This window comes from Cavia porcellus, unplaced genomic scaffold (assembly GCF_034190915.1).
Source record: "Cavia porcellus strain 051 isolate PalLab524CR breed Dunkin Hartley unplaced genomic scaffold, mCavPor4.1 scaffold_10, whole genome shotgun sequence".
NCBI lineage: Eukaryota > Metazoa > Chordata > Mammalia > Rodentia > Caviidae > Cavia > Cavia porcellus.
In genome coordinates this window covers 27,850,447-27,875,326 of record NW_026947493.1, presented here as the reverse complement: position 1 = coordinate 27,875,326, position 24,880 = coordinate 27,850,447, and the positions used below count along the sequence as shown (strand labels likewise).

Sequence of the window (24,880 nt, the reverse complement as noted above, 5' to 3'; positions counted from 1 at the left end):
TTCTAACTTGAGTAGAGAAATCTGCACCATAGTTATCTTTATGACTATCTGTACTCTAAAGAAGTCATCGAGCCCATCCTACAGGCTCCTTCCTGACTTTTCCCATGGCCAGTATTATGGTTTGATGTCCACCCAAGGCCTGTGCAGTCACAGAGTGGGGGTGGGGTGGATGGCTTTTCAGAGATAGCTGAATCCAGAGTTTGTGATGGATTCATTGTCTAGTGCTGGGATTGGGGCTATTAATGCTACATTTGCTCCAGGGCAGGTATCTTGCATACAGTATAAGGGAGAAAAAGAGGTTTGCTCCTCCTTTTTGCTCTTGTTGCTCTTGGTATCTTCCACCAGCATAAACGGCTGCCTCTCTGCTAGGCCACCTTGCCTTGGAGCCAGCCAATTATGGACTGAAACCTTTACAAATTGTGAGCCAAAAAACCCTTTCCTTTCTTAATTTTTGGGTTGTTTCAGCAATGAGACTAGTAACCAAGACAGAATTAGGCACCAGAGAAGTGGAATTGTTGCTGTTATTATACCTGACCATGTGGTTCAAGAGCCTTTGGGAATGGCTTGTGGGAAGAAACTTGAAAGGTTGAAAAAGTAGAGCTGGGATGGCTCGTGCTGCTCTGTTTAGGAGATTCTGGACCGAGCTCAGAAGACTAGAAGATAGAAATTCTGCAAGTAAACACCAGACTTGGGAAGTTTTTGCTGGTAAGAAGGACTGCACTGGCCATTGGACTCCAGAGAATATGTGTTATGGTTTGATGGAAACGTTGTCTTCATTTTGTTTGTGTCCAGAGACTTTGCCTGAGACTATGGTAAAGGCATTAGACTAATGAATCTTTCAGAAGAAAGTTCAAGGCAGTCAAAGTTGAGGTTGTGGCATGGCTACTATTGGGGGCTTTTAGCCAGATTTATATTAAAAATCAAGAGCAAAGAGCCCAGAAGAATGATTTGAAATGTTGTCAGTTTGGCCAGAAGGGAAGCTCCAGTAAATTTGTGGACTGCAAAAATACAACAGAAGAGATCTTGATTGCCCATAAAGAAAAGAACATAGAAAGGATGGCCTGAGGGCATCACAAGAAGCAGTAATACTCTACCTTTTGCAGCTTCAAAATTGCAAAAGCTAAAGACATGCCTTTGAAGAAAAAGCTGCAGAACACCATGTTATAGAATGGCAGTGGCAGAGAGAATCTGTTCCCTCAGAACTGAATTCAGAGTGCTCAGTGATCTAGGCACTCTACCCCTACATCCAGCTAAGAAGGGAGCCTGGCTACTGCTCTGGCTGGCAGTAGACTTTGGCACCATTCATGTGGTATTGGTTTTAGGTGTATGCAGGATGCAAGAGCTGTGGGTCAGAGAGGCTCCCACCTTGATTTCAGAAGAAGGTCTGGGAGGTCAGGCAGTATGTCCCTAAGAGGGTAGTATTGAAGCTGTGGGTGTGCAGCCAGATGCAGTGGAGACCCCAGAAGTTTGGAACAGTCATGAATGTGGATTATCTAAGGAAAGCTAAAGGAAAGATCAAAGCGGACCTAAGGAAGAACTGATGGGAGCTACTATAACCGGAAGTGTGATAGTGGTGGAGCCACCCAGGCCCCTTGGAGCTCACAACTTGCCACAGCTTGCCATGGATGCTGTACATAGAACTACAGGACTTAATGTGTGCCTTGCTGGATTTTGGACCCACTTTGGTCCTATTCCTTTGTATCTCCCTATTTATAACTTTTGGAATGTAAATGTTTATCTTATGCCATTGAATGTTGGAAATGTTTAACTTTCCTTTCATTTTCACAGAGGCTCTTTAGCTAAGAGTTTGCCTTATATCCAGAGGAGACTTGGAACTTGAACTTTTCAGCAATGCTGAAACTGTTAGGACTTATGCAACTCTTAGAGATGGTCTGAATGCTTTTTCATAAATGAATGTACATGAGTCTTTGGGGGGCTAGGGGTGGAATATTATGGTTTGTGTCTGGATGTCCCCTCAAAGCATCATACAAGTTATGAGGAGTAGGCTTTTTGGAGGCTTCTGAATCTAGAGTTTGTGACTGGTTCATTGTCTGTCTTGGGATGGCGGGTATAAGTGCTGCTCCTTCCCAAGGGTGAGGAGATGAGAATGGCTCCTCTTTTTTGCTCTTGTTGCTTTTGCTGTCTTCCGCCGTTGTGACTGGTGCTCTTCTGCCATGTGCCATCCTGCCTCAGAGCCAGCCAATTACAGACTGAAACCTTTACTATGAGCTAAAGAAACCTTTCCTCTCTTAACTTGTGCGTGTTTGGTATTTCATCTCAGCAATGAGAAAAGTAACTAAGACAGCCATCCAACTGCACAATTGTCACTAAGCTTCCACTCTGAATCAGTCACATTTAATGACCATCTTTATGTCTAAGACATTATTTAAAATTCTAACCTTATGCATAATTTTTACCAAGACCAAGTAAGGAATCTACGCATAAATGACATCAATCCATGAGAAACTAAAAAAGGGGCATCTAATTAAGAGACAATGTGTCTTTTACTTCTTTAGTTAACAGTAGCTGATGGCCTGTGCCATTTGCCTTTGCCATCCTGGGCACCCCAACAAGAATTGAAAAGAATAACAACTCTGACATTTGTGTAAAGCACTTTGCTTCTATTTCTAAATAGGAATCAGCATCAACCAGCCTGTGAGCCTCCCTTTCCAATGAAGGAACTGAGGTTCTGAAGGACTGAGTAACTGAATGTAACAAAGTCAGTGGCAAAGTAGAATTCAAATTCAAACATTCTGCTTTCATGTGATGCTGAATACTCATTTTTTAAAAATCGTCGCAAAGAAGCTTCCAACCAGCTTGCCATGTTTCTAGGCTGCCTGAATAGCTGCCTACCTCCTAGCACTCTGAAGTTGGAAGCCAGAGGGGCAGAGCCTTTAAATCCTCACCAAGGAATCAAGATAACTTGAAGGACTCCATGATTTCAACAATGACAGAGTTCTAAAAGGTTCCAAACATGCTGAGGATGGACATCGGCCAACAGTCTCTGTCTTCCCAACTGCATCCATCTAGTGATGTGAGTTCTACTTCATAGCACAGAAGAAGTTGCTATACAACAAATGTGAAACTTACAAACATAGCAAGTGTTATTGCAGATGTGTTCTAACCTCCCACGAACAATGACTGATCAGAAAGAAAGATGCTAGGAGAAAGCATGATTGCAAACCCAGGCTGCAGCTAATGTAATCCCAAGGACTCCAAGAAGATGCTACCTCTTGGATTTTTCTTGCCCTTGAGTAACAACTTTGAAATCATCAAATAAGCATCAGCTCACCCCATGATGGTGTTCTCTGGATCTGCAAAAACACTCTGGCAACTGTACTTCTTTCTCCTTTGGCAGGCTTGGCTACTTGCTTTCCAAATGTTAGGGCTCTACAGCTTGGTTTGTGGAGTTGTAGGATTTAGGGACAACCTTCCTAAGTCTCTGAGCTTCCTTTTCGTTCTGTGTCATAGAAAGTTATCTTATTCCTTTAGGGTTCCCTGTGTGATTTAGTGAGACCATAGTGACTCTTAGGCTATTAATGGTATTTCCAGAGAGGTTACAATATTTTGAAATTGAGCTCAGCCCTTAATATAGATTGTATTCTGTTTCAACAATGACTGTACAGGAAGGGTTGTCTTATGTTGTTCCCATCTGGGAACACTAAAGCCCATCAAGGGCAACTGACCTGCCCAAGGTTGCCTGGCAAGTGGAGACACGGATTTAAACTGTCTGACTCCTAACCAGATGGTGCCAACTCCTTTAGGGCCTGGTGCTTAGTGGATTTCAAGAAATGACAAGGGCAACTGTGACTGACAGTGATTTCTGTGAGGAAAATGATTACTCTCATCAGGGGATCTTCTAAGAGTCTCAAGGACAGAGCCTGCCTCAAGCATCTTTGCTACTCACGTTGGTGGAAACTGACTTGCTGACATCATGGGTTGGGTTATACTTTCTGAGTGCACAGAGGGGGTGCACTGTGCTGGGCTGTGACAGACAGCCCTGTCCTCAGTAGGTGCAGATAGGCAGCATTTTGACCCCCAAAACATTGTGCATTTATGTAAAGGAAAGGAGCTCTTTATAAAAGTTTGCTGAGTCCTCAATGCTAATTAAAATATCATTTTTAGTGGTCTGAATTATGTTTTATAAAGATAAGTTTCAGAATGTGTTAAAAACACAGTCTTTGGGTTTGGTTTCTGGTTCAGCTATTGAAATTTGGTGCAATTTTGGTCAAATCACTTAACTTCTCTAGATCTTGGTATTTCCACCAATAAAATGGAAATAACAATATCTACATCATCTAGGCTTTGGCAAGGCATTAAATCAGATGATGACTTAGCTCAATACCTACAGTTATAGCAAATATAGAGTCAATGTTAATGATGATTATTTCAGACCAAGGCCATCTCTTATTGTTATCACCCTGTCCTAAAAAAAAAAGAAGAGGGCCATAATTATTAGAGCCCATGGGACTACTACTACTACTGTGACAGGCACTGTTTTAACCATGTTTTAGATGTGAGTACATCAGTTTTCACAGGTGTGAGGCAGAGTTAAGGGTCTGATAACACTGCTGAGATATGGGCCAGGTGCACTGGCTCCTGATTTTGTGCTCTTGTCCTGTCACCACACTTCTATGCACTAATGACTTTTTTACTATTCAAATGGCTTTTTATGTGTAGTATTAAAACAATGATGGTGAAGAGCAACTCACAGCTTTACCATCCCATTGAAAATAGTCTAAAAATCAGGCACCGATGAATCTTAAACCAAGGGTCTCTTGTTTTCTTGCTAGTGAAAATATGGAGTTACCAGACTGCATAAGTGACTACTTAACATTTCTTTCTATGTTTTTGCTGATCGCTACTTAACAAATGGAGTGGTTTTCCACAAATACTGTAATGTATGGAATGGGGATTTCCACTATGCCAATTTTAGATCTCTCTAGCTTCCAGGTAAGTGGCAAATGATCTTTTCAAGTGAGGTAGGTATTCAGAAAGGGGCCAGCGTACAGCCAGTCCTTAAGGACCTAGTTATAAAAGTATGTTCCTGTCTGCTCTTTACCCGATCAGCCCATTCTGGAGCTCCTACGTACTCTAGAAAATCCCCCCATGCAGAGTCAGTTACATTTCTGAAAATTCCACTCTCGTTCTGTCATTATGGCTGTTCTCCCATCTGGAGGAGAGAGAATAGCCGAGGTTGTTGATAGGGGATACCACTTGTCAGGACTTGAAGAAACTGGAAAGCTTGGTGACTTAGACAAGTTGACAGATTTACAATGGAATCAGGATGAGAGCTTGGAGCTTCTTCTCCAAAGCCTGTTCCTTAGCACCTCAATTTCTTCCCTACCTTATTGTCTGTTGTTTTACCGGCCCGTTGCCTTTCTCCATCCTGATAACATACACATGGACGAGTCTTAAATACACTTTGGGAATGCTGGACCAGGTTTTCTGCTTTGGGAGATGGGAGAGTCTCTGAGCATCCCAAACTGTGATTATAATTTTATTTCTTCCCAACCTACATATCTTCTGGGAGCTTAGCAGAACTAAATTTCTAGGTCAGCATTGGCTTTTACCTTTTGTGATTTAATTAACTCTGAAAGAAACTAAGCTTTCTTCCAGGAAGGAAAAACAAGAGAAGTATCCAGGTTTCAATTATAAACACCTCCTACATAAGCGTCTTCCAGATTGTGAACTTGAGCACGTAGTGTGGAAATAGGCAGAGAGGAAGGAGCTAAGTCTCAGGAGGCCTCCTACCATTTCCCGGGCACTGATCCTCAAAGGCTGTAGTGGTTCTTGGACTTCTATCACTGTTCCCCAGTACTTGAATTTTTCCAGACAGCTTTTTCCCATAGCTGTACATCTTCAAAGGCACATCTGTACTATTTCCCACCTTACCAGTGATGGTCTCCTGAAGAGTATGTGCTCAATATATAGGTGTGGCCCAGCATATCTGCGGTTACTCTGGTCTTTAAAGACACTTTGGGTTTAAAACATCCAACTGTATCCACCCTGGTTTAGAACCTTTCAATGGTATCTCCAGGGTCTTGGAACAAAGCTCGCTTTCTTCTCGCAGCCCATAAAGCTCTGAACTGTGAGGCCCAACCATATTCTGTGGGCTCCTCCTGTAAATGCTCCCCCTTCTGACTAATCTCTAGTCATACTGTTCTCTATTCTGGTCACCGAACTCCTTCTTAAAGGCTTCCTCAAGACCTTTTTACTTGCTGTCCCCTCTGATGGGAATAGTTTTTGCTTTTGCTCTTGCTCTTCAAATGGTTTGTTCTTTCTCATCCTTAGGTAGCAGGTGAATCATGGCATACTCTAAAAGGCTTCCCTGCCCAATAGAGCAAGCTACATTCCAGTAACTTTCTAGAATATCAGCGTGTTTATTCTTTTCATGGCATAAACTGCAAACATATCACTTATATATTTATTTATTGCCCATGTCCTTTATTAGGATGTTCATGCTACAAGGCAAAAATTTGATATATGTTAATTACGGCTATTGCCCCGATACTAATTGGACACAAAGGGAGCTTACTGAGGAAATGCAAATGGTTTGATAGCATTTATTTATGTCTGCGTCTCAAAGGAGTCACTCAGGGAAGATACCCTGCTTCATTTAAACCATTCCACACACACAGAGAACATCTTTGATTAAATCAAGAAAGGCAGCACCATTATGAAGATGATGCATAAGGCAAGCAATGGAAGGGAGCGACTTCCTTTTCTGACTTTGTAACTTAGTGTGGGAAGAGTTTAATGGAACTCATTTCTGTGAATAATTTGGGCAGAATAAGTTGGCTCATTCTGCATTGTGCCATTAGGACAAATCGTATATTTCATGGAAGCAAACATTAGAGAAAGTCACCATATTTTATTTTTGTCTTTTGTTTTAATGTGGGCCCATCAGATGAGGTGCTGTTGAAATAAAACCATGGCTATGGCAAGATTTCCCAGTTAGGACGTTTTATTTTCTCATTCCCTTGGAAAATGGCAGAAAAACAGTGGGATTGTGTTGTCTAATCTCTGGCAATAATGAAATCCATATGTCATGAAGCCTGTGGCTTGGCAGGGAGTAATGAACCTGTTAAGTAATTGAATGCCAAGTGGCATCTTTTGTTTTAATTCAGAAGAATGTAATTTCAGATGAGTTAGCACTGGGTTGTTAATTCAAACTTCTTTTCTCTTCAGCAAAATTATTTAAATGCTCTGGTATTTAATCTTCAGGATATTTTTTTTAGAAGGTGCCAAGAACTAACAAGAGAGGCAGTAATTTTGGAGAGGGTATATCTGGTCAGGGAATCTGTCAAATTTCTTTATATCATTTTTTTTCTGAATTAAACTGGTCTGCATACTGTCTTCCCAGACTCTGCCATTTCTACAATTCAATTTAAGAATTTTCAAGATTGCTTCTTCCCACATCTAGGTGCCACCTGTGCTATTATTTAGTTAATACATTTCATTCAATTTACTTTTAAAATCACAGGATATTCTTTAAAAAAGTAAAATTTATGTTACGCCTTCAAAAAAGACAAAGCATCACTGGAATGAATCTAAAGTAACCACAGTTGGAGCTTAGTGATGTTGTATTCATCTTACTTGGACACTACTGCCTGCCTTTGGGGAGCTTTCTTTAACCCCTGCAAAAGATCTACCGGACGCTAGAGCCCTTATTTTAGGCTTCCCAGAATAAAGAGAAATAGATTTTGGGAAAAGCAATCAATGGGATCCAAAACCCAATTATACCACTTAATTGTTGTGCAGTCCTCAGAAATTCCAGGGTTATCCTGGTGTAAGAGATGTTGGCAATATGGGCAAGTTATCCAGGTAGATTCCTGAGAACTGGGAGGGAACTGGGATGTGGAAATCACAAGCTACAAAGGAGTTGGAGAAACAAACCACAATGTAGAGAAAACAGTGGAGCAGTTTGAAAGTTTGCCGTGGTTCTCTCCTGTAGGAGAACTTGTCTCTGCAGACACAAGGAAAGCCCTCAGAGTGGGAGCTCCAGGGAGGAAAAATGGACAGGACCCGCAGCACTAGCACCAAGAAATGCCTACAGCTTTGTAAACTGCAAAAGCAGTGTAAGGTTTTACCCCCAAAATGACTCCTTCTAAATGGCAGGCAATAACTGCAAAAGGAATCAGGCAGTGCTGCCGTATTGGCAGAGAGCACTCAGGCACCATTTTAAGAAGAGATTGATTTGAGGCTGAACACCCAAACAACTGAAAAACAACTTTACTTCAGGGTTCCCAGTGTAATCCTCCTACAGTGACTGGACAAGAGATAGTCACAGGAGACAGTCATAGAGAGGGTGTGGGCTAGAGACAGACCTCCAGAGAAGTTTTAGTACAGATTGGGAAGGACATGAGACTCTGTGGTGAGAAGTCAGCCCCAGTCTGTGTAGCTTGAAAGCAGTTTGGTCTTAAAGGACTGGCATTAAGTTCAAGCTTGATCCCTTACCCTTTTGCATACATCTGGCACACACACACACAAAAAGAAATCCAAAAAGGCAAAAGAAATCCAATCATTTTTTTCTCTGAATTTTTGAGTGAACATTTCCCCCACCCCTAACCCCACCCCCAGGATCTGCCTTGTTTGAATCCAGCAAGTTACAATTTTCTCCACTTAGTTTTACAGCCTCTAGGTCTGTGAGACAACACGTTTTCCACAAGCCCCTTTGTCTTTTCACCCCAAGCTGCGGCTCGGGTTCAAGCCAAATGGTGTCTTTGCTCATATAGGCAATGGAGAAAATAATCAGATCCTATTGAGGGATAGGAAATTAAGTCACACAGCTGAAATTATTTGAAATGACAAAAGAGATAGAAAAACATATCAATAAGGTGCTCAGTGATCCCAAAGAAGATATAACTAAACATAATGGACTTAACATACAAAATGATCAGTGAGTTTACAGAGGACACTCATAAAAGGCTAGCTGACCCAAACAATACTATACAACACATAAACAACCAGTTTAGCAAATAATTAGAGTTCATGAAAAGGTTCCAAACAGAAATCCAGGTAATTAAAAATCCTATTGAAAATATAGGGATCAAAAACAAACACTGTGAAGACAGAGTGTCAGAAGTAGAAGATAGGGCTGCTGTCAGAGACAAACAGAAACCTTAAAACCAACAAGAGAACATGAAAAATGGATCGAACAACTGCTGGATGACACTAAGAAGGCTAATTTAAGATTAATTAGAATTAGTGAAAAATCAGTAGACAGCACAAAATCTGTTAAAACCTATAAAAAAAACCTGTTTTAAAGAAAATAATAGTAGAAAACTTTCCAAATATAGGGAAAGAACTAAATGTACAGATGAATGAGGCATATAAAACCTCAAGTTGCTAATATAAAAAAATAGCTTCTCCATGACACATCATAGTCAAAATCCCAAAGTCCAACACAGGGAAAAAATGTTACAGAAAAGTAATGAATTACTTGTAAATCCATTAGAAATACAGCAGACTTCTTAACAAAAACATTAAAGATCAAGAAAGATTGGAGTGAAGTATTTCAAGAACAAAAAGCAAACAACTTCCATTCCTGCAAAACCGTCTTTCAAAACTGATGGGGAAATGAAACATTTCCATGAAAAAAATACCTTAAGGAATTTATGTCCACTAAACTAGCATTACAAAAATTTATCAAGGATATCCTAGGGAGGAGACAGTGACAAAAAGAATGACAAAATAAATATTCCAGGCAAGGTCAGCAGTTAAGCAGAAGAAAAAGAAAAAAAAAAAAAAAATGGGGGAGGTTGGGAGGAAACCAGCAGCAGGAAGGTAATGTAATAGCAAGTTAAGTCAGTACATTTCCATAATGACCCTCAATGTGAATGGGCTAAATTCTCTAATCAAAATACTCAGATTAGTACAATGGATCAAGAAATAAAACCCAATGATATGCTGTATGCAAGAAATGCATTTAATCCAAAAAAATTCATAGACTAAAAATCAAAGAAAAACTTTATTTCATGCAACAGGAACCTGAAAATAGACAGGAAAAACTGTCCTATTTTCAGACAAGTGAACTTTAAGCCAAGATTGATCAGAACAGGCAAAGAAGGTATGTACTGACTAAAGGAACAATTCAACAGGAAGAGATAACAAGTACAAACATACATGCATGAAATACTGTATATCCAACTTCATAAAACATATACTTCTATTATGAAAGATCAGATTAACTCCAACACAATTAGAGTGGGGGACCTCACTACTCCACAGTCACAAATAGAACAGCTAGACAAAAAAGTCAGCAAAGAAATATCTGAATTAAACCAAGTTTTCAATAAATAGACTTAATAGATATTTACAGATACAATACACATTCTCCTCAGCAGCACATGGGAGTTTCTCCAAAACAGACTACATGCGAGTTCATAATGCATGGCAGAGTAAATGTAAAGGAATCAAAATTATATCTCATGCATATTATCATATCAGAGTGGGATGAAACCAGAAATCAGTGGCAAAAGAAACCATAGAAATTTTGCAAGCAGATGGAAATTAAGTAATACTCTTCTGAACAATCAAGGGGATGCAGAAGATATAGAAGAAGTTAAATAGTTCCTGGAATCAAATGATAATTCTAGTACAACATACCAGAATGTATGAGATACAACTTATGAGAATATTATTTACAATGCCAGTTATAACATACCAGAACTTGTGGGATACAGAACAATTCTAACAGGCAAGTTTATAACTGTGAATGCCCACATCAGATAAACAGAGGAAACCCAAATAAATATGCACTAATGATGCACCCCAAGGTCCTAAAACCCAAGAATGATCCAAATCAGAGCAAAAGTTAATGAAATTGAAAATAAAAAATACAAATAATCAATGGATTGAAGAGCTCATTCTTTGAAAAAACAAGCAAAATAGACAAACTATTAACCAATCTTACCAAAAAAAAGGAAAGAAAAGACCCAAATTCATAAAAACAGAAAAGAAAAGGCAAAACTATGATGGACACCACAGAAATTCAGATTATTAGTAAATATTTTGAGAACATGTACCCCAGTAAATTGGAGAAGTCAGAAGAAATGGATTGGCTCCCAGATACATATGATTAACAAAGCTGAATCAAAAAGATATAAAGACCCTGAATCATCCAATAACATGCAATGAAATTGAAACTACAATAAAAACTACTAAGCAAAGTCTAAATTATGACAGAATCACTACCAAATTTTACAAGAACTTCAAGTTAGATCTCATTCTAATAGTCCTCCAACTTTTTAATGCAAGAAAAGGGAAGAAAAATTCCCTGATTCTAAAACCAGACAAAGATTCAACCAAAACAAAGAAATATAGGTAAATCTCTTTCATGAATATAGATGCAAAAATCCTCAAGAAGACCCTGGCAAACAGAATTCAATATACCTTCAAAAAGATTCATGCCAGGGATGTAGGCATGATTCAAGTTTGCCAATCTATAAATGTACTACACCACATAAACAGAAGCAAGGGCAAAAATTACATAATCACTTCAATTGATGCAGAAAAAGCCTTTGACAAAACCCCATATCCATTCATGATGAAAACTGTGAAGAAAACAGGTATAGAAGCACCCAAACTCAATCTGATAGAAGTTATTTATGACAAGCCTAATGCCAATATCATATCAAGTGGACAAAAAATAAAAGGTTTTGATCTAAAATCTAAAATGAGACAAAGATGTCCATATCACCACTTTTGTTCAATATAGTACTCAAGACATTAGCCAGAGCAGACAAGCAAGAGAAAGAAACAAAAGGAACATAAATAAGAAAGGAAGAAGTCAAATTATTATTTACAGATGATGTGATCCTCCACATCAAAAACCCTAAAAATGCCACTAAAAGACTCCTGGGATAACCAGTTTTAGTAGCATAGCAAGATACAAGGTCAATACACAGAAATTAGTAGTGTTCCTGTATTCCAACAATGAACTCACCAGTAAAGAAATTAGAAAAAGCAAACATTGCACAATAGCATCAAGAAAAATGAAATATTTAGCAATTAACCTAAGGAAATAAAAGACCTATATGACAAAACTACAGTACTCTGTAAAAAGGAGATCAAAGAGGACATCAGAAGATGGAAAGAAAGTCAGGTGTGATGTCTCATGCCTGTAATCCCAGCACTCAGGAAGCTGAGACAGGAGGATCACTACAAGTTTGAGGCCAGCCTGGACTACAAAGTAAGTTCAAGGACAGTCTGACCTGCATAGTGAGACCCTATCTCAACACAAAGATGGAAAGATATTCCATTTGTGGCTAGGCAGACCATTACTGTCTAAATAATCATCTAAAACTGATATACAAATTTAATGTAATCCAATTAAAATATGAATAGCATTGCCCACAGAACAAGCAAAAACAACTCTGAAATTCATTTGGAACCAAAAGAAACTCAGAGAAGCAAAAGCAATCCTGGGTAAGAAGAGCAATGGGAGAATAATTATATTTTCAGATTTTGATTTATACTACACATTTAACCATCTGATCTTTGACAAATGGACCAAAAACATATGCTGCAGAAAAGAGCCTGTTTTGTAAACTGTGCTGGAAAATCTGACTATCCATATGCAGAAGATTGGTGCTAGACTCGTATCTCTCACCACATACTAAACTGAAATTAAAATGGATCGAAAATCTGCATATTAGAACAGAAACTTTAAACCAAAGCAAGACAAAATAGGTCAAACTCCGAAGTAATAGGTGCAAGGAAGGACTTTTGAACAGAACCCAAACTGCCAGAGAAATAGTATCAAGAATCAATAAGTGAGATTACATCAAATAAGTGTGGAGATTCCTCAAAAAACTGAAAGTAGAAATTCTAGTTGACCCAGCTACTCCCCTTCTAGGAATCTGCCCAAAAGACATCATATTACAGTGGCATCTGCAGATCCATGCTTATAGCAGCACAGCCCTTAAGGCTAAATGTTGGAAGCAGCCTATGTGTCAATCAACAGGTAAACAGATAAAGGAAACGTGGCATTTATACACAAGGGGGTGACTCTGCCATAAAGAAGGATAACGTAAGTCATCTGTAGGAAAATGGATGTATTCTGAGACAGTGATGTCAAGTGAAATAAATCAAACATGCAAGCTCTAATATCACATGGTTTCTTTTATATGAGAAACACAAAATATAAATAAAGAGCAAAGATAAAGTACAGTAGGAAATATGGGTCAGTGTTTCGCAAAGGGGACCTAGAGATGCAGGGAGAGTGAGGGAGGGGGAGGAAGGGGGGTGAAAATAAGAACCAAGATGTGGTGTATATTTGTGTACCACCTCTTCAAAGGAATGTGATCACTGGGTACTACAAACATGTTCTAATAAAAAAAAATAAATTGGAAAGAGTAGACTCTGTCTCTGGGGCCTAAGAAAGTGTTAAACACCTCCTAACACCAAATGCAAGCGCTTTCCTTAATCTGACCGGAACACCTGAAAAATATGTGGAAAAGGAGAAACCTCCTTTTCACTTGATTCAAGCATTCAGCTCCTTCTGCGTCAGCACCCCCAGGGTTTCCAGAAGCAGAAGCAAAGGGATGCAAAAGGAGGCAATGCTTTGTATTAAGGATAGTTCATGGAAACTTTGATTCTATAGTCTCTGAGTTGTCCGTGTTAAAAACCCAGGAGAAGAGGAACACAAAGCTGAGAGGATACACAGTTTATTTGGAAAAAACTCACATGTAGCAAACAGACTGACAGAATGAAGAGTGGATTGGGGACACAATTTAGGTGATGTATAAAAGACTGCCTCATTTATCACACGTCCTTCCAACTCTGAAATAGATTACATCCATTAACGTGGAACTCCTATATTGTGCACCTAATCCAATGTGACCATGTTGGACAAAGTGCTGGTTACTAGGGACAGGATGTCACTGATAAATATAGTGAGAGAATTCTTCATTATTAGGTGTGGACAATATAGAACAGGACTTTCCAAAGGATGTTAGTAGGCATCAGTTAAGATAAATTAGAGGAAATTGTTTAATTTTAAATGAAGCTAAACATTGATTTACTGTTGGAAGTTTCAAAGCTTTTAAAATGCGGTATACCTTGTGAATAACTCAGAGAGAGATGTAATGTCTTACACATCCTAAACTTACATTACCATGGTACTACTCTATAGCTGTTTTTTTTTCTTTTAAAGAGAATAAAACAAAATAAAGTAAAACAAAGCAGATCAGAGCAAAACAATGCAAATAACATAGGCCTTCAAAACAAGACAATAGGAAATCAACAGTGGCTATCATAATGTTTCTTGTTTTCTCAAAATAGTTGTCCATATCTTCACACACAATAAGTTAATATAAAACAAAATAGTATATAAAAAAAATAGTGAGAGCCTTATAGGCCTTTAAAACCAGACAATAGGAAATCAGTAATGGCTACCGTATTGTCTCTTGTTTCCTTCAAAAGCTGTCAATACCTTCATGCATACTGAAATCAAATAATTGAAAACAGAGCAAAACCAATCAAAGCTGAGAATAAAATCACTACTAGATTTCAAAACAAAATGACAGGAAATTAGCAACGGCTACCACAATGTCTCATTTTCTTCACTGTGTCTGTTCATACCATACTAAAATCTATTCTTGTAAACTCTTTAGGTGAAGTTCTAGGCATATATAAGCCTAATTCAAGTATTTTATCCTTTCTGTATTAGACGGAAAAACAAAACAAAACAAAATGTAAGAAAAATAAGCAAGAGTCAAATAACTATAACAAAGAGCCCAAAACAATAACAACATAGGCTTTCAAAGTGAGATGGTAGGAACATAACTAATTTTGTTGTTTTGCATCGTTATCTTGAAAAACCTTACCAGATATAGTCATGCAAAACTGATCTAGTCCTATCGACCTTAATTGTTTTGTTTCAAGAACTAATAGAATTAGCAGTACAATCATCTTAGTAATCTTAAGTGTACATATACAAATTTATATCTTTTTTATTTTCTCTTCCTTCTTTTTTCCTTTTCCCTATTTGAGTTATTTTTTCCTCTTTGAGTAGTTTCTTACCCTTTCACAATATTTATTGAAGATTTTGTATCTTATTTACTCTTTCAGTTTCTTACACTAGGGTGATAATTTGGTATTTACACATGTGAGTTTGATTTATTTCATTTAGGAGTATGGTCTCAAATCACACCCATTTACTGATAAAAGCCTAGATAGGATCTTTCTTTATAGCTGAATAGTAGTACTCCATTGTATAAAATACATCTTTTTTATCCATTCCTCAGTTGATGGGCATTTGGGTTGTTTCCAAGATCTGGCTATTACAAATTGTGCTGCTATAAACATGGGTGCACATATATCACTGTGGTATGATGCTTTCAGTTCTTCTGGAAATATGCCCAGAAGTGGAATAGCTGGGTTAAATGAGACTTCCAATCCCAAGTCTTTGAGGACCCTCCAGACTAATTTCCACAGTGGTTGCACCAGTTTGCACTCCTACCAGCAGTGCAGAAGAACTCCCCTTTTTCCACATATAGCTGTTTTTTTTAAGTATATGACATGATTAAAAAATACAATGATTGCTGACATAAAGAAATTTATTATGGCAAAAACCAAATCGCTGTTAATCTTTCTCAAAATGCTTCTTCTTGCTTTGAACACAACCGTCACATTGTTGCTGCTGTTTTCTGAAGCAGTTGGGGAGCCTGCTTTTCCGGGGGTCTCTTCAGGAGTACTCACCCTCCTGAACAAATTAAAATGTTGTCAGATAAAAACATTATGGTCTGTCCTTGTCCACCTTACTCACCAGGGCTTGACACTGTGGGCCTTCTAGCTCTTCCCCAAAGCAAAAATGACCATGAAAATAGATGTTTAAATTGATTCAAGATATCAAGGCAGCTGTGACATAGCAACTAAAGATACTCACTAAAGTGGACTTCAGAGAGGCTTTAGCAAGTGGCAAGATGGATGGGGTCGCTGTGTTTGAGGTGATGGTGAGGACTCAGTGGGGATTAATGGTGGTTGTCTTAATTTCAGCATCCATCATGCTTTATCATGCTTCAGTTCTATACCAGTGATGGCAAACCATCTGGAACTTTCAATGATAACAAACAGCTTACTATGGCACACATGCCATAGATTCACCACTCATGCTCTGTATATTAGAGTTCTGAAGAACATACGCTTAGACAAACTGGGTTATAGAATGTACATCTGGATCTGTGGCTATACTTGTAAAAGAGAAACAAAGTCACATATTCCTTGAAGATCCATGACAGGCTCAATGTGATGGCAGCAGTGACTGAGTAATACTTAGCAGCAGGAACCGTAGAATTTATGAGTAAGAGACAAAGCAAATGGATGGAATTTTGGCTTCAGAACATAAAAATAAAGTCTAGGTGTCGGCTGGCTATGAGAACTGTCACAAACAAGATTCAAAAGTTGAAGAGGACAGGAAAAGGGAACCTTAATAGATGATGAGGGGAGTTACTGGTACAGTGAAAGATAACCCTCAAAAGCATACTTTCTGGGATAATCAAAATCAAATAGCAGAGATGACAGCGAGCAATTAGGCATGGGAGACGGGTGGGTGGAGAAGAAAAAGGAGAAAGAATAAAAGTTTCAAACAGAAGAAATGATGGAGAGGATTCTAAGGAAAGGCAGGAATAAAATGGACCTATATTTCACAGGATGGTTTATTCTACCAAGTGAAAGTAGAGGCAAATGCCCCTGCCAGAACTGGAGTCTGACCAACGACACGGGAGGAGTGTTAGGAAAAGCATCGTGCATTTTCAAGGAAGACAAAGAAGGTTTATGAGAAGATTCTACACTGAAAGGATGAAGAAGGAGAGAAAGAAACACAACTGTTGTTAGAGTTTAGATTCTGGTTTCATAGGGACACGTGGATCCTTTCCTCTCCCAGACATTACAAGTTGATCACATCCTCTGCATACAGATCTGACCTCAAAAGCCTTCTAAATGGATCTTCCTTGATGCCTGACACCAACGGATGCCACTTGATCCTGGTCATGAAACTTGCAATCATAAACAGATCAACAACTCCCCTGTGAGGTTTTAGTAATACACACCAATGGAAGAGCAATAAAAAAAGTATGCCTCAGGCTAGAACAGCAAAATATTTCCAGTGGGATGTGTGAAGGTCATAATGCACTTGGATAGATATGAGTACACGTGCTTGTGAAATACAACTCTTTTGAGAAGGTACACCAGTTATTCTGCATTTATTTGTAATATGAAGCCCTGTTTTAAACATTCACAAACACAGGAAAATCAACTTAGCATTCACCCTGAAGACTTGAAGGCATTACATTTGAGATGATAGGAGTTACACTGTGAGTCAAATACTCCACATGAAAGAAGAATCTGTTAGGATAACCAGAGCTTTTGCCTTCGTTTTCTATCTTATGACACCATCCTGGACCCACACTTCTATTCTGCTGGCAGAAACACTAAGTAGGGTTTGCTTCCCCCTACGCATCACATGATTTTAAAAGCACATATAAATAGTGCAGCTTAACATAACAACATTGATAATGATCAGGCCATTTGAGTAAAAATTGGAATTTCATCGCTGGCAGTAAAAAAAGAAACTGCATTCATCGTGAGTGTGAACCGAGTTTGAAAAGAGGAAGGAGGGCTTCACATTTCCTTCCGCACACACTCATTAATTTTGCTCAGCTCCTGAGTTTTGGAGGCTTTGCCTACTGATGCAAAGAAGCCACTTGAAGGCACACAATGCCCTCAGCTCTTGTCTAGTTCTGGAGACATTCAGTGCTTTCTTTGAACTATTCTGTTTGAACATCTTGGTGAGTTATTCATGTTCTGCCAAACAGCTCTTAATGCACTGGGGGAGGCGAGGTGCTGAGTGGTTCCCCTTTTGATGTCTCTCTTATGAATTAACACCAACAAAAAAGATGCTCATTAGTCTGGGCTGGCTCAACAGAGATGGCAGACGAAGGGTCAGAGGCAGTGGGTAAGGAGGGAAGACAGCAGCGATCTTTCATGAATCTTGGAGGTCTGCGAGTGTATTGACTCCTTCAATGCTCCCACTGACCACTGCCCCGGGATCCTGAATCAGCTCTGACCCCTTCACCTGCAGCCAGAATAAGCTTTACTAAACACATGTCCAACCGTGTCTCTCTGTGTGGTGTCCTCTGTGCCCCAACTCAGCCCTCTGGATTGGCCTCTGTCTGCCTTGATGGCAGCCTAGGGAACTCCTTGTTCTCCAGTTTTGCTACTACTGGCCTTTGAATCCTTCTTGCCATAGGGCCACAGCTGATTATAGGGACTTTGTGTAAGCTCGTCACTCCACCACACCCCATTCCTCAAATTTTATAATATTAGATCAATGTTACTACTGTAGTTGGTTGGTTCTGAGATATGGAACCCTCAGACATGTAGTTTTAACTGTATTCATAATTAGATAATTGTGGGAGTATTTTTCTGATGTGACCACTAACAGAGGATATGAACTGAACTGAAACTGAGTTAAAAGCTCTGTAGGACAGGGTAGTGAATATTTCTGAGTCTACTGTGCCACACATACTTTGGCACACACCCAGGGGAATCCTTGAAACTGTGTTGACCAAAGGAACAAATGCACTGTCTTCAGTGTAATATACTGCTTTGCTAATAAATGCAGTGGGAAACAAAAAATATTCTCTTTTATTGTTACCCAAGTCTTACTTGGGAAAATATAATACCAAAAATTTTTAACAAGCTGTCCTGCCTCTAGAAAGGATATTATTGCTTCTATGTCCTCTTCTTTGAAGGTACTAGAGCCCTTGTATGGCTGCCAGGTCAAGATGTAACCAAATCATCTTGTTTGACAAACACACAGTGTATGCCCCCTACCCCTGCCTTTCGGGGAAACCAAACTTTTTGTTGGAAATGACTAAGGCACAACTGATGGTGACATCCCCGCTAGATAGTCTGCAGAGAAGCACTTACGTTGGCTTGGAAGCCTCAGCCTGGTCTGTTTGCAGTTTCTCTCCTCCTTCCACCTCCATTGTGCAATACACGATGCGATTTGGGGCCAAGGATTTAAGACCTTGGACCTCCATGATCACCACCTGAACAAAATAGAAACACATTAAATGGAGACCAGGCCCAATAGTGGTGGGCAGCATCACTCAGAGGAAAATAAACAGATGAGAAGTCATGAAGAAGGATAAGAGATATCTGAGGGCTTCCACCAGCTTTCTACTAGTCTTGCCAGGATCAGTCTAGCATGAAGATGGGATCTGCACACTGTAACAGTGTCAAAAGGATAACAATGTAGGTATGTGAAGAACATGCACTGTCTTACTGGGTTCGGATCCAGGAAGTATAATAGAGGTATACAAGTCACAGCTTTGCTGTGGAGCCCACTGGTTCTCAAACTGCATGAACTGGAATTACTTATAGGACTTCTTCACTCAGACTTCTGTGCTCCATGGCCAGAGTCTGACCAGCAGACTGGGTGGATTCCAGGACTTCCCATCTTCAGTAGTTTCCCATTGATGCTCATGCTGCTGGCCCAAGAGTCACATTTTGAGTCTACTCATGATGTTGGGCAAATGACTTAGCGTTGAAGTCACTTTGTTTATCTTTCCAACCTTCAAAGCCTCAGTTTTCTCATTTGTAAAATGTGTGTGTGTGTGTGTGTGTGTGGTGAGGAGGGTAATGACATACATTTTGTGGCTATCATGGAAGGACCCAAAGAGATGATGTACAAAATTGTAACAGTTTATACTGGAGAAGAACCATCTATATGGAAAGAAATGGAAGGCCACTGGAAAAGGTGCCTATTTGGGGCATTTTAAAGAGCTTAATTCAAAACCTGATTCTAAATCTTTACTGTCTAATCCTTTGTGAGCATATCAATCTCTCTTGAACTTTGTTTCCACACCTGAAAATACCTAAGGTCTGTGGTGAGGGTCCATAGAGTTACAGCACCTCTGATCTCATCAACACATTCTCTTTGGCCAGTGCAGGGCCACTGGGCATCTGGGAGCTCTGACTCCTTGCTGTGAGGTCGCTTGTTCTTTGGTGTCCCCTCTAGCCATGCACATCTATGCTAACATAAAATGTGGCCAGCACCAAACTTAGAATTCAGACCCTAGTCTGTCCTGATGAGGCAACAGGCACGTGCTCTTCCTCCCCTTATCACCCCTTATTATGTTCTCAAGGCACATTCAGAAATAGAGGTGCTAGAATTTTTTCTGGAAGTTTTAAGATGAGGTGCAATTCAGTGTTCCAATGAAAAAGCATTTGGGAGTTCTGGGGTATCTCACTCTGAACTTATAATTGCAAATCAAAGCTGTATAAATAAAGTACCTATGGGAACATGGTTGATGTCTTGCCCACATATGTATTTCAAATAATCAGCAATATGACATTGAGTACTGATAAAGAATTTGAAAATTACAGACTTAATAGCTCAATAAAAGTAAATAAACTATCTTTTTCTCATTTCTGTAGGAAGACAAGAGGGAGTAGGGAATAAATTGCCACCTTTAATTGGCACTAATAATATTCAAAGACACCTAAGAAAAAGCATTCAATATCTCAGTGGCAGTATTTTCTAAAAAAGGAAAGTTTCTGTGAAATTACACTAATGATTTTTCGCACACCAAGTGCTCTATATTTAATTAAACACTGCCTCTTCCTACGCATAACACATGTTGAAATAGTGCAATGTAAGTATTTGCATCTGAACTGAGCACAGATAAACACATTACCTGCAGTTAATTTGCAATGATCCTTAATGATGTTCTAGTAAATTAATTTAGTCTTTACATAGTCTAATTAAATGTATAGAAGATGATCTATACTCTCGGTTTCTCCAAAACTATGATCATTATAAAATATTTGTGGGATTGTATTATATATTTTTAAAAAACTAGAAAAAAGTATTTTGAATGTTTTCACAATGAAGAAATAATAAATTTTGTTTGAGGGCATAGGTTAACTGTGATTTGAACACTGCATAATGTACTGTATATATCTACTGAAACTTCACATAATAGCCTAAGTATGTATGAGTTTAAAAAGAAGGTTTAAAAATTCTGCAGTGTTTTGAACTTCAGTAAGTTTAATTGGCCCTCAATCTCTGGAGTACGTGAGAAGTACTCAGGTTTTTTGACAGCTTTTTAAAGAGGTGCCTCCCATATCTTATAATTAATCCATTTTAGGTATATAATTCAGTGATTTTAGTAAGTTTACCAAATTGTATGATCATGATCATAAAGTGGTTTTAGAAATTTCTTTTGCTTGGTTTTAGGAATTTTTATCTCCTCCAGTAAGACTCATATCTCTCTCCCATCCCCAGCTCCAGGCAATCTCTTTTCTGTTCCTCTAGGTTTGCCTTCAGGAATTTAGTGTTTTTGCCTAGCTTCTTGTACTAAGACAACAGTTTTGAGGTTCATCCATGCTACAGCAGGCATCCACAGTTGCCCCTTTTATTTGCTAAATCACATTCTACTCTCTAGATAGGTCACATTTGGCCTGTCCATTTACCAGTTGATGGACATATAGGTTGTTACTGTTTTTAGGTATTATGAACAAGGCTGTTATGAATATTTGCAGCCAAGTCTCTGTGGAGACATGGGTTTTCTTGCCTATGGAGTAGAGATCTAAGAGTGGGATTACTGGATCACCTGGTCCTTTCATGTTTAATTCTTTGAGAAAATATTAACTTACTTTCCAAAGTGTTGCACTATCTTCTGCCCTCATCACCTAAAGTGTCTGGGTGGTGCCCAGAAATCTTACTGAACCAACTTCCCATGTAATTTGGAGGTAGGTAAATTAGAAACTTTTCTTAACATTCATACATGGAAAGCAAATGTATGATAGGAAATTATACGGAAATGTGTGGGTATGTTCAATATTCTCCTGTAGTTCTGGCCTGAATGTCTTCTTGCTCTCAGTGAAGAGATAAATTCAAATAGGAACTACCACAAGGAACTCTTCAGTGTAGCCAACAGGAAAGATGATGGGAAAGAAAATTTACAATGTACCACAAGATGACATTAGATCACCTGTTTGCTAACTGTAACACAGGTTGTCAAAGTTAGAAGCTTTCGTAATTGCATAAGGTCTTTACAAAACATTGAGCAATACTTTAAGACAGGGAAAGCAACCCAAGATTGCATTCAGCAGGTGGTTCTTAAGACTGCATTTCCTTAGGAAAAGGAAAATGCGGGCTCTTGCAGAGAAGGAATCACTTGCTGATTAGCTGACCTATGTGTAGCAAGCTGTTATTTTAGGAACTGTTCAAAGGGTGCAAAAGTGGGGAAGTAGGCTGATTGAAATGCATCTAATCATTCCTATCCTGTTTGCTGTGCCTGGAAACTTTCAAGGGTTTTAGGGGCTTTTTACCTCCAAAGAGAAAGACAGCACAACGTCTGACTTGGAGAGCTGGTTCTCACTCTCCTCTCCCATGTCAATGATGGAGGCATTATGGCTGCGTTTCAGTTTCTGCAGCTTGAACTCTCCGCCTTTGGATACAGGCATGCTCTCCAAGTTGGCCATGAGCAGGTTGACAGAGGACTTCAGCTCCTCGATGTACATGTTTTCCATTTCCTTGGATACAAACTTGGGAAATTTCCGTTCCTTGGGAAGGAAAGGAGTAAACACAGAACTAAATAGAGAGTTGCTTTACATAGTAAGTTTTTGCATCAGAGCCCAGAGTTATGACCACATTTCCCACTAATGAGATTTGCCCAGATATTATGAAATTGTGCCAGAAAATGTTCAGGCGAGTTATTCATCTAAAAATGTCTCTGGTTTCTGGTTACTTACAATTTCTAAGAGGCAAGACACAAATACATAAATGTACACTAGGAAAGAGGCAAATGCTTTATCATAGTTGTATTTTCACTCCCAGTTTTCTCCAGCAAATTGACTTGTGGAAAGGAAAAGAAGGTGATATTTTTCAAATCTGAATGTGGGTTAAAGAGCTTTTCTTTTTAGCAAAATGCAGTCAAGTGGTTTTTAAATAATAGAAACAGAAAGGCACCCTATTTCTGGACATCTATTGAGATTTTCTCAAATGAATAATTCAAAAGGAGTTCATTTGAGATGTTTCAAATAGCCTGTGGCTATTTCTAAGAAGATACTTTCTGTTTGTAAGAAAATTGAAAAAATTAATGAAGTGATAAATGTGATTAAAATTCTTTAGAAAAGAAGATAGAACAATTTATTATTAGAACTGACCTCTATTTTTGCCTCCCTTCCTTATGAATTCAGCTGTGCAGGCCATGTGTTCAAGCCATGCTATCTGTTGGCTAAACCTCTTAATCATCATGGTACCAGGAATGTACTTCGGATTGATCAAATTATTAAAGAATCATTTTCCAGGTGGAGCAGGAAAGTGTTTCCCCAAGCCCCTCTCTATAATCAGTGGAGTGAGGGGTAAGCCAAATCTGCTTGTCTAAAAATCCAATTCAAACTGGCCCAAACAACATAAAGATGTTGATGGACTTGGAAATGTCTTGGACAGACTCAGCTTCATGCAAAGCTAGAATCACAGCTCACAGGATGTTACCACCAATGAATTTTTCTTTAAGATCTTGGTTCTGGCTCCTCTGGATTGGTTCCAGGCTCTCTATTAATGTCACAAAAATGTTGCTTAAAATCTATGTCCTACAATATCCTATTCTATTATCAACAGGAGAAATGAGTATTTCCCCTTGTGATGTCCTTAAAAGACGGAGAACTGTCAGTCCTAGGATTCCTACCCAAAGTCTGATTTATGGGTACACTGTGAACCAGTTGTTATGGGTGGGAATATGCTGTATTGCTTTGCTTACATCTGCAACCCCTATTGCTGGTGGCATCTGATTTTAAGCAATCAACTCATTCTGTTAAATGGCCAGCCTTCAATCAGGTTCACTCTCCTCAGTAACTGAACTTCTCTGAAAACACAAAGATTGAAATTGGTTGGTAGAGGAGGGCTGGCAGCTCTACTGCATCAATTCAAAGCAGAATAAGAGACTTAACTGAGAAGAGAGAGAAGTAAGATATAGAGAAGGAAGGAGGAAGAAGAGAGTGGCAGGCAAGAGGGAAGAAGAAAAAGAAGGAGAGAAAAGCGGAGAAGACGCTGTCTCAAGTGATGGAAAGGAGCTGGGATTTGACTTGGTTTTATAATCCCACAAAGCCAAGTTATTCCTTGGGAAGCTCTCATTTGCCTTTCAATTACCCCCCTGGCAACTGGTTGGCTAGAAGACTTTTTCTGCCTTGGTGCCGCACAATCTCTCCCAAATGCATATGCGGGTCTTTTTACACAGCACCTAGGGAAGCCTCAGGCTATGCCCAGGCTTCTGCATATGTGAAAACTGTCCTAAGAGTGATTCCCCTTTCTCTGTGCATCACTCTCCTCCTCGCTACCACTTTTCCTGTCTTGATTTCAACACATTACTTGCCTACATCCTGTCCTGTTATTGTACTTGCTTCTGATACGTAACTGCCCTTCTTGGTAACACAATGCAGTGGACTGAATGGTGCAGTAAGTGTTATGATGTTTGAATTCCTCCCAAACTTCATTCCCAATGTAATGCTATTGGATATGAGGTCTTTGAAAAGTGGTTCAGCCCTCCGGAACGGGATTAGTGCCCTTAAAGGAGGTGCCAGAGAGTTTATTGGCTCTTTCCACCTCATAAGGCCACAGTGAGCAGACAGTGCTAACACACTGAGAAGTGGACCATCATCAGACACCAGGTCGGCTGGTGTCTTGAGTTTGTTCTTGCTGCCTTCAAGACTGTGAGAAGAAAATTTATCAGTCATGTAAGGTATTTTGTTACAGTAGTCCGAGGAGACCAAGACACTTATACTTACAATTAATGAAACAATTGTGAAATGTATTTGTTTAAAGTTCACTTTTCTTCTTGACCATGAATCAGGACCATAC

At 39.2% G+C, this 24,880-nt stretch overlaps 1 protein-coding gene across 18 annotated transcripts in view; it reads right to left on the bottom strand.

The window, feature by feature from the left end:
* Positions 1-24,880, bottom strand: part of Cadps (calcium dependent secretion activator) — a 453,294-nt gene that overhangs the window by 210,976 nt on the left and 217,438 nt on the right. For all 18 annotated transcript variants that reach the window (XM_063257158.1, XM_063257159.1, XM_063257152.1 and 15 more), the window contains exons 5-6: positions 22,351-22,584; positions 18,940-19,061 (exon numbers count right to left, since the gene is read on the bottom strand). In XM_063257158.1, coding sequence (XP_063113228.1) covers positions 18,940-19,061; positions 22,351-22,584 — 356 coding nt within the window. The remainder of the gene's footprint in view (positions 1-18,939; positions 19,062-22,350; positions 22,585-24,880) is intronic.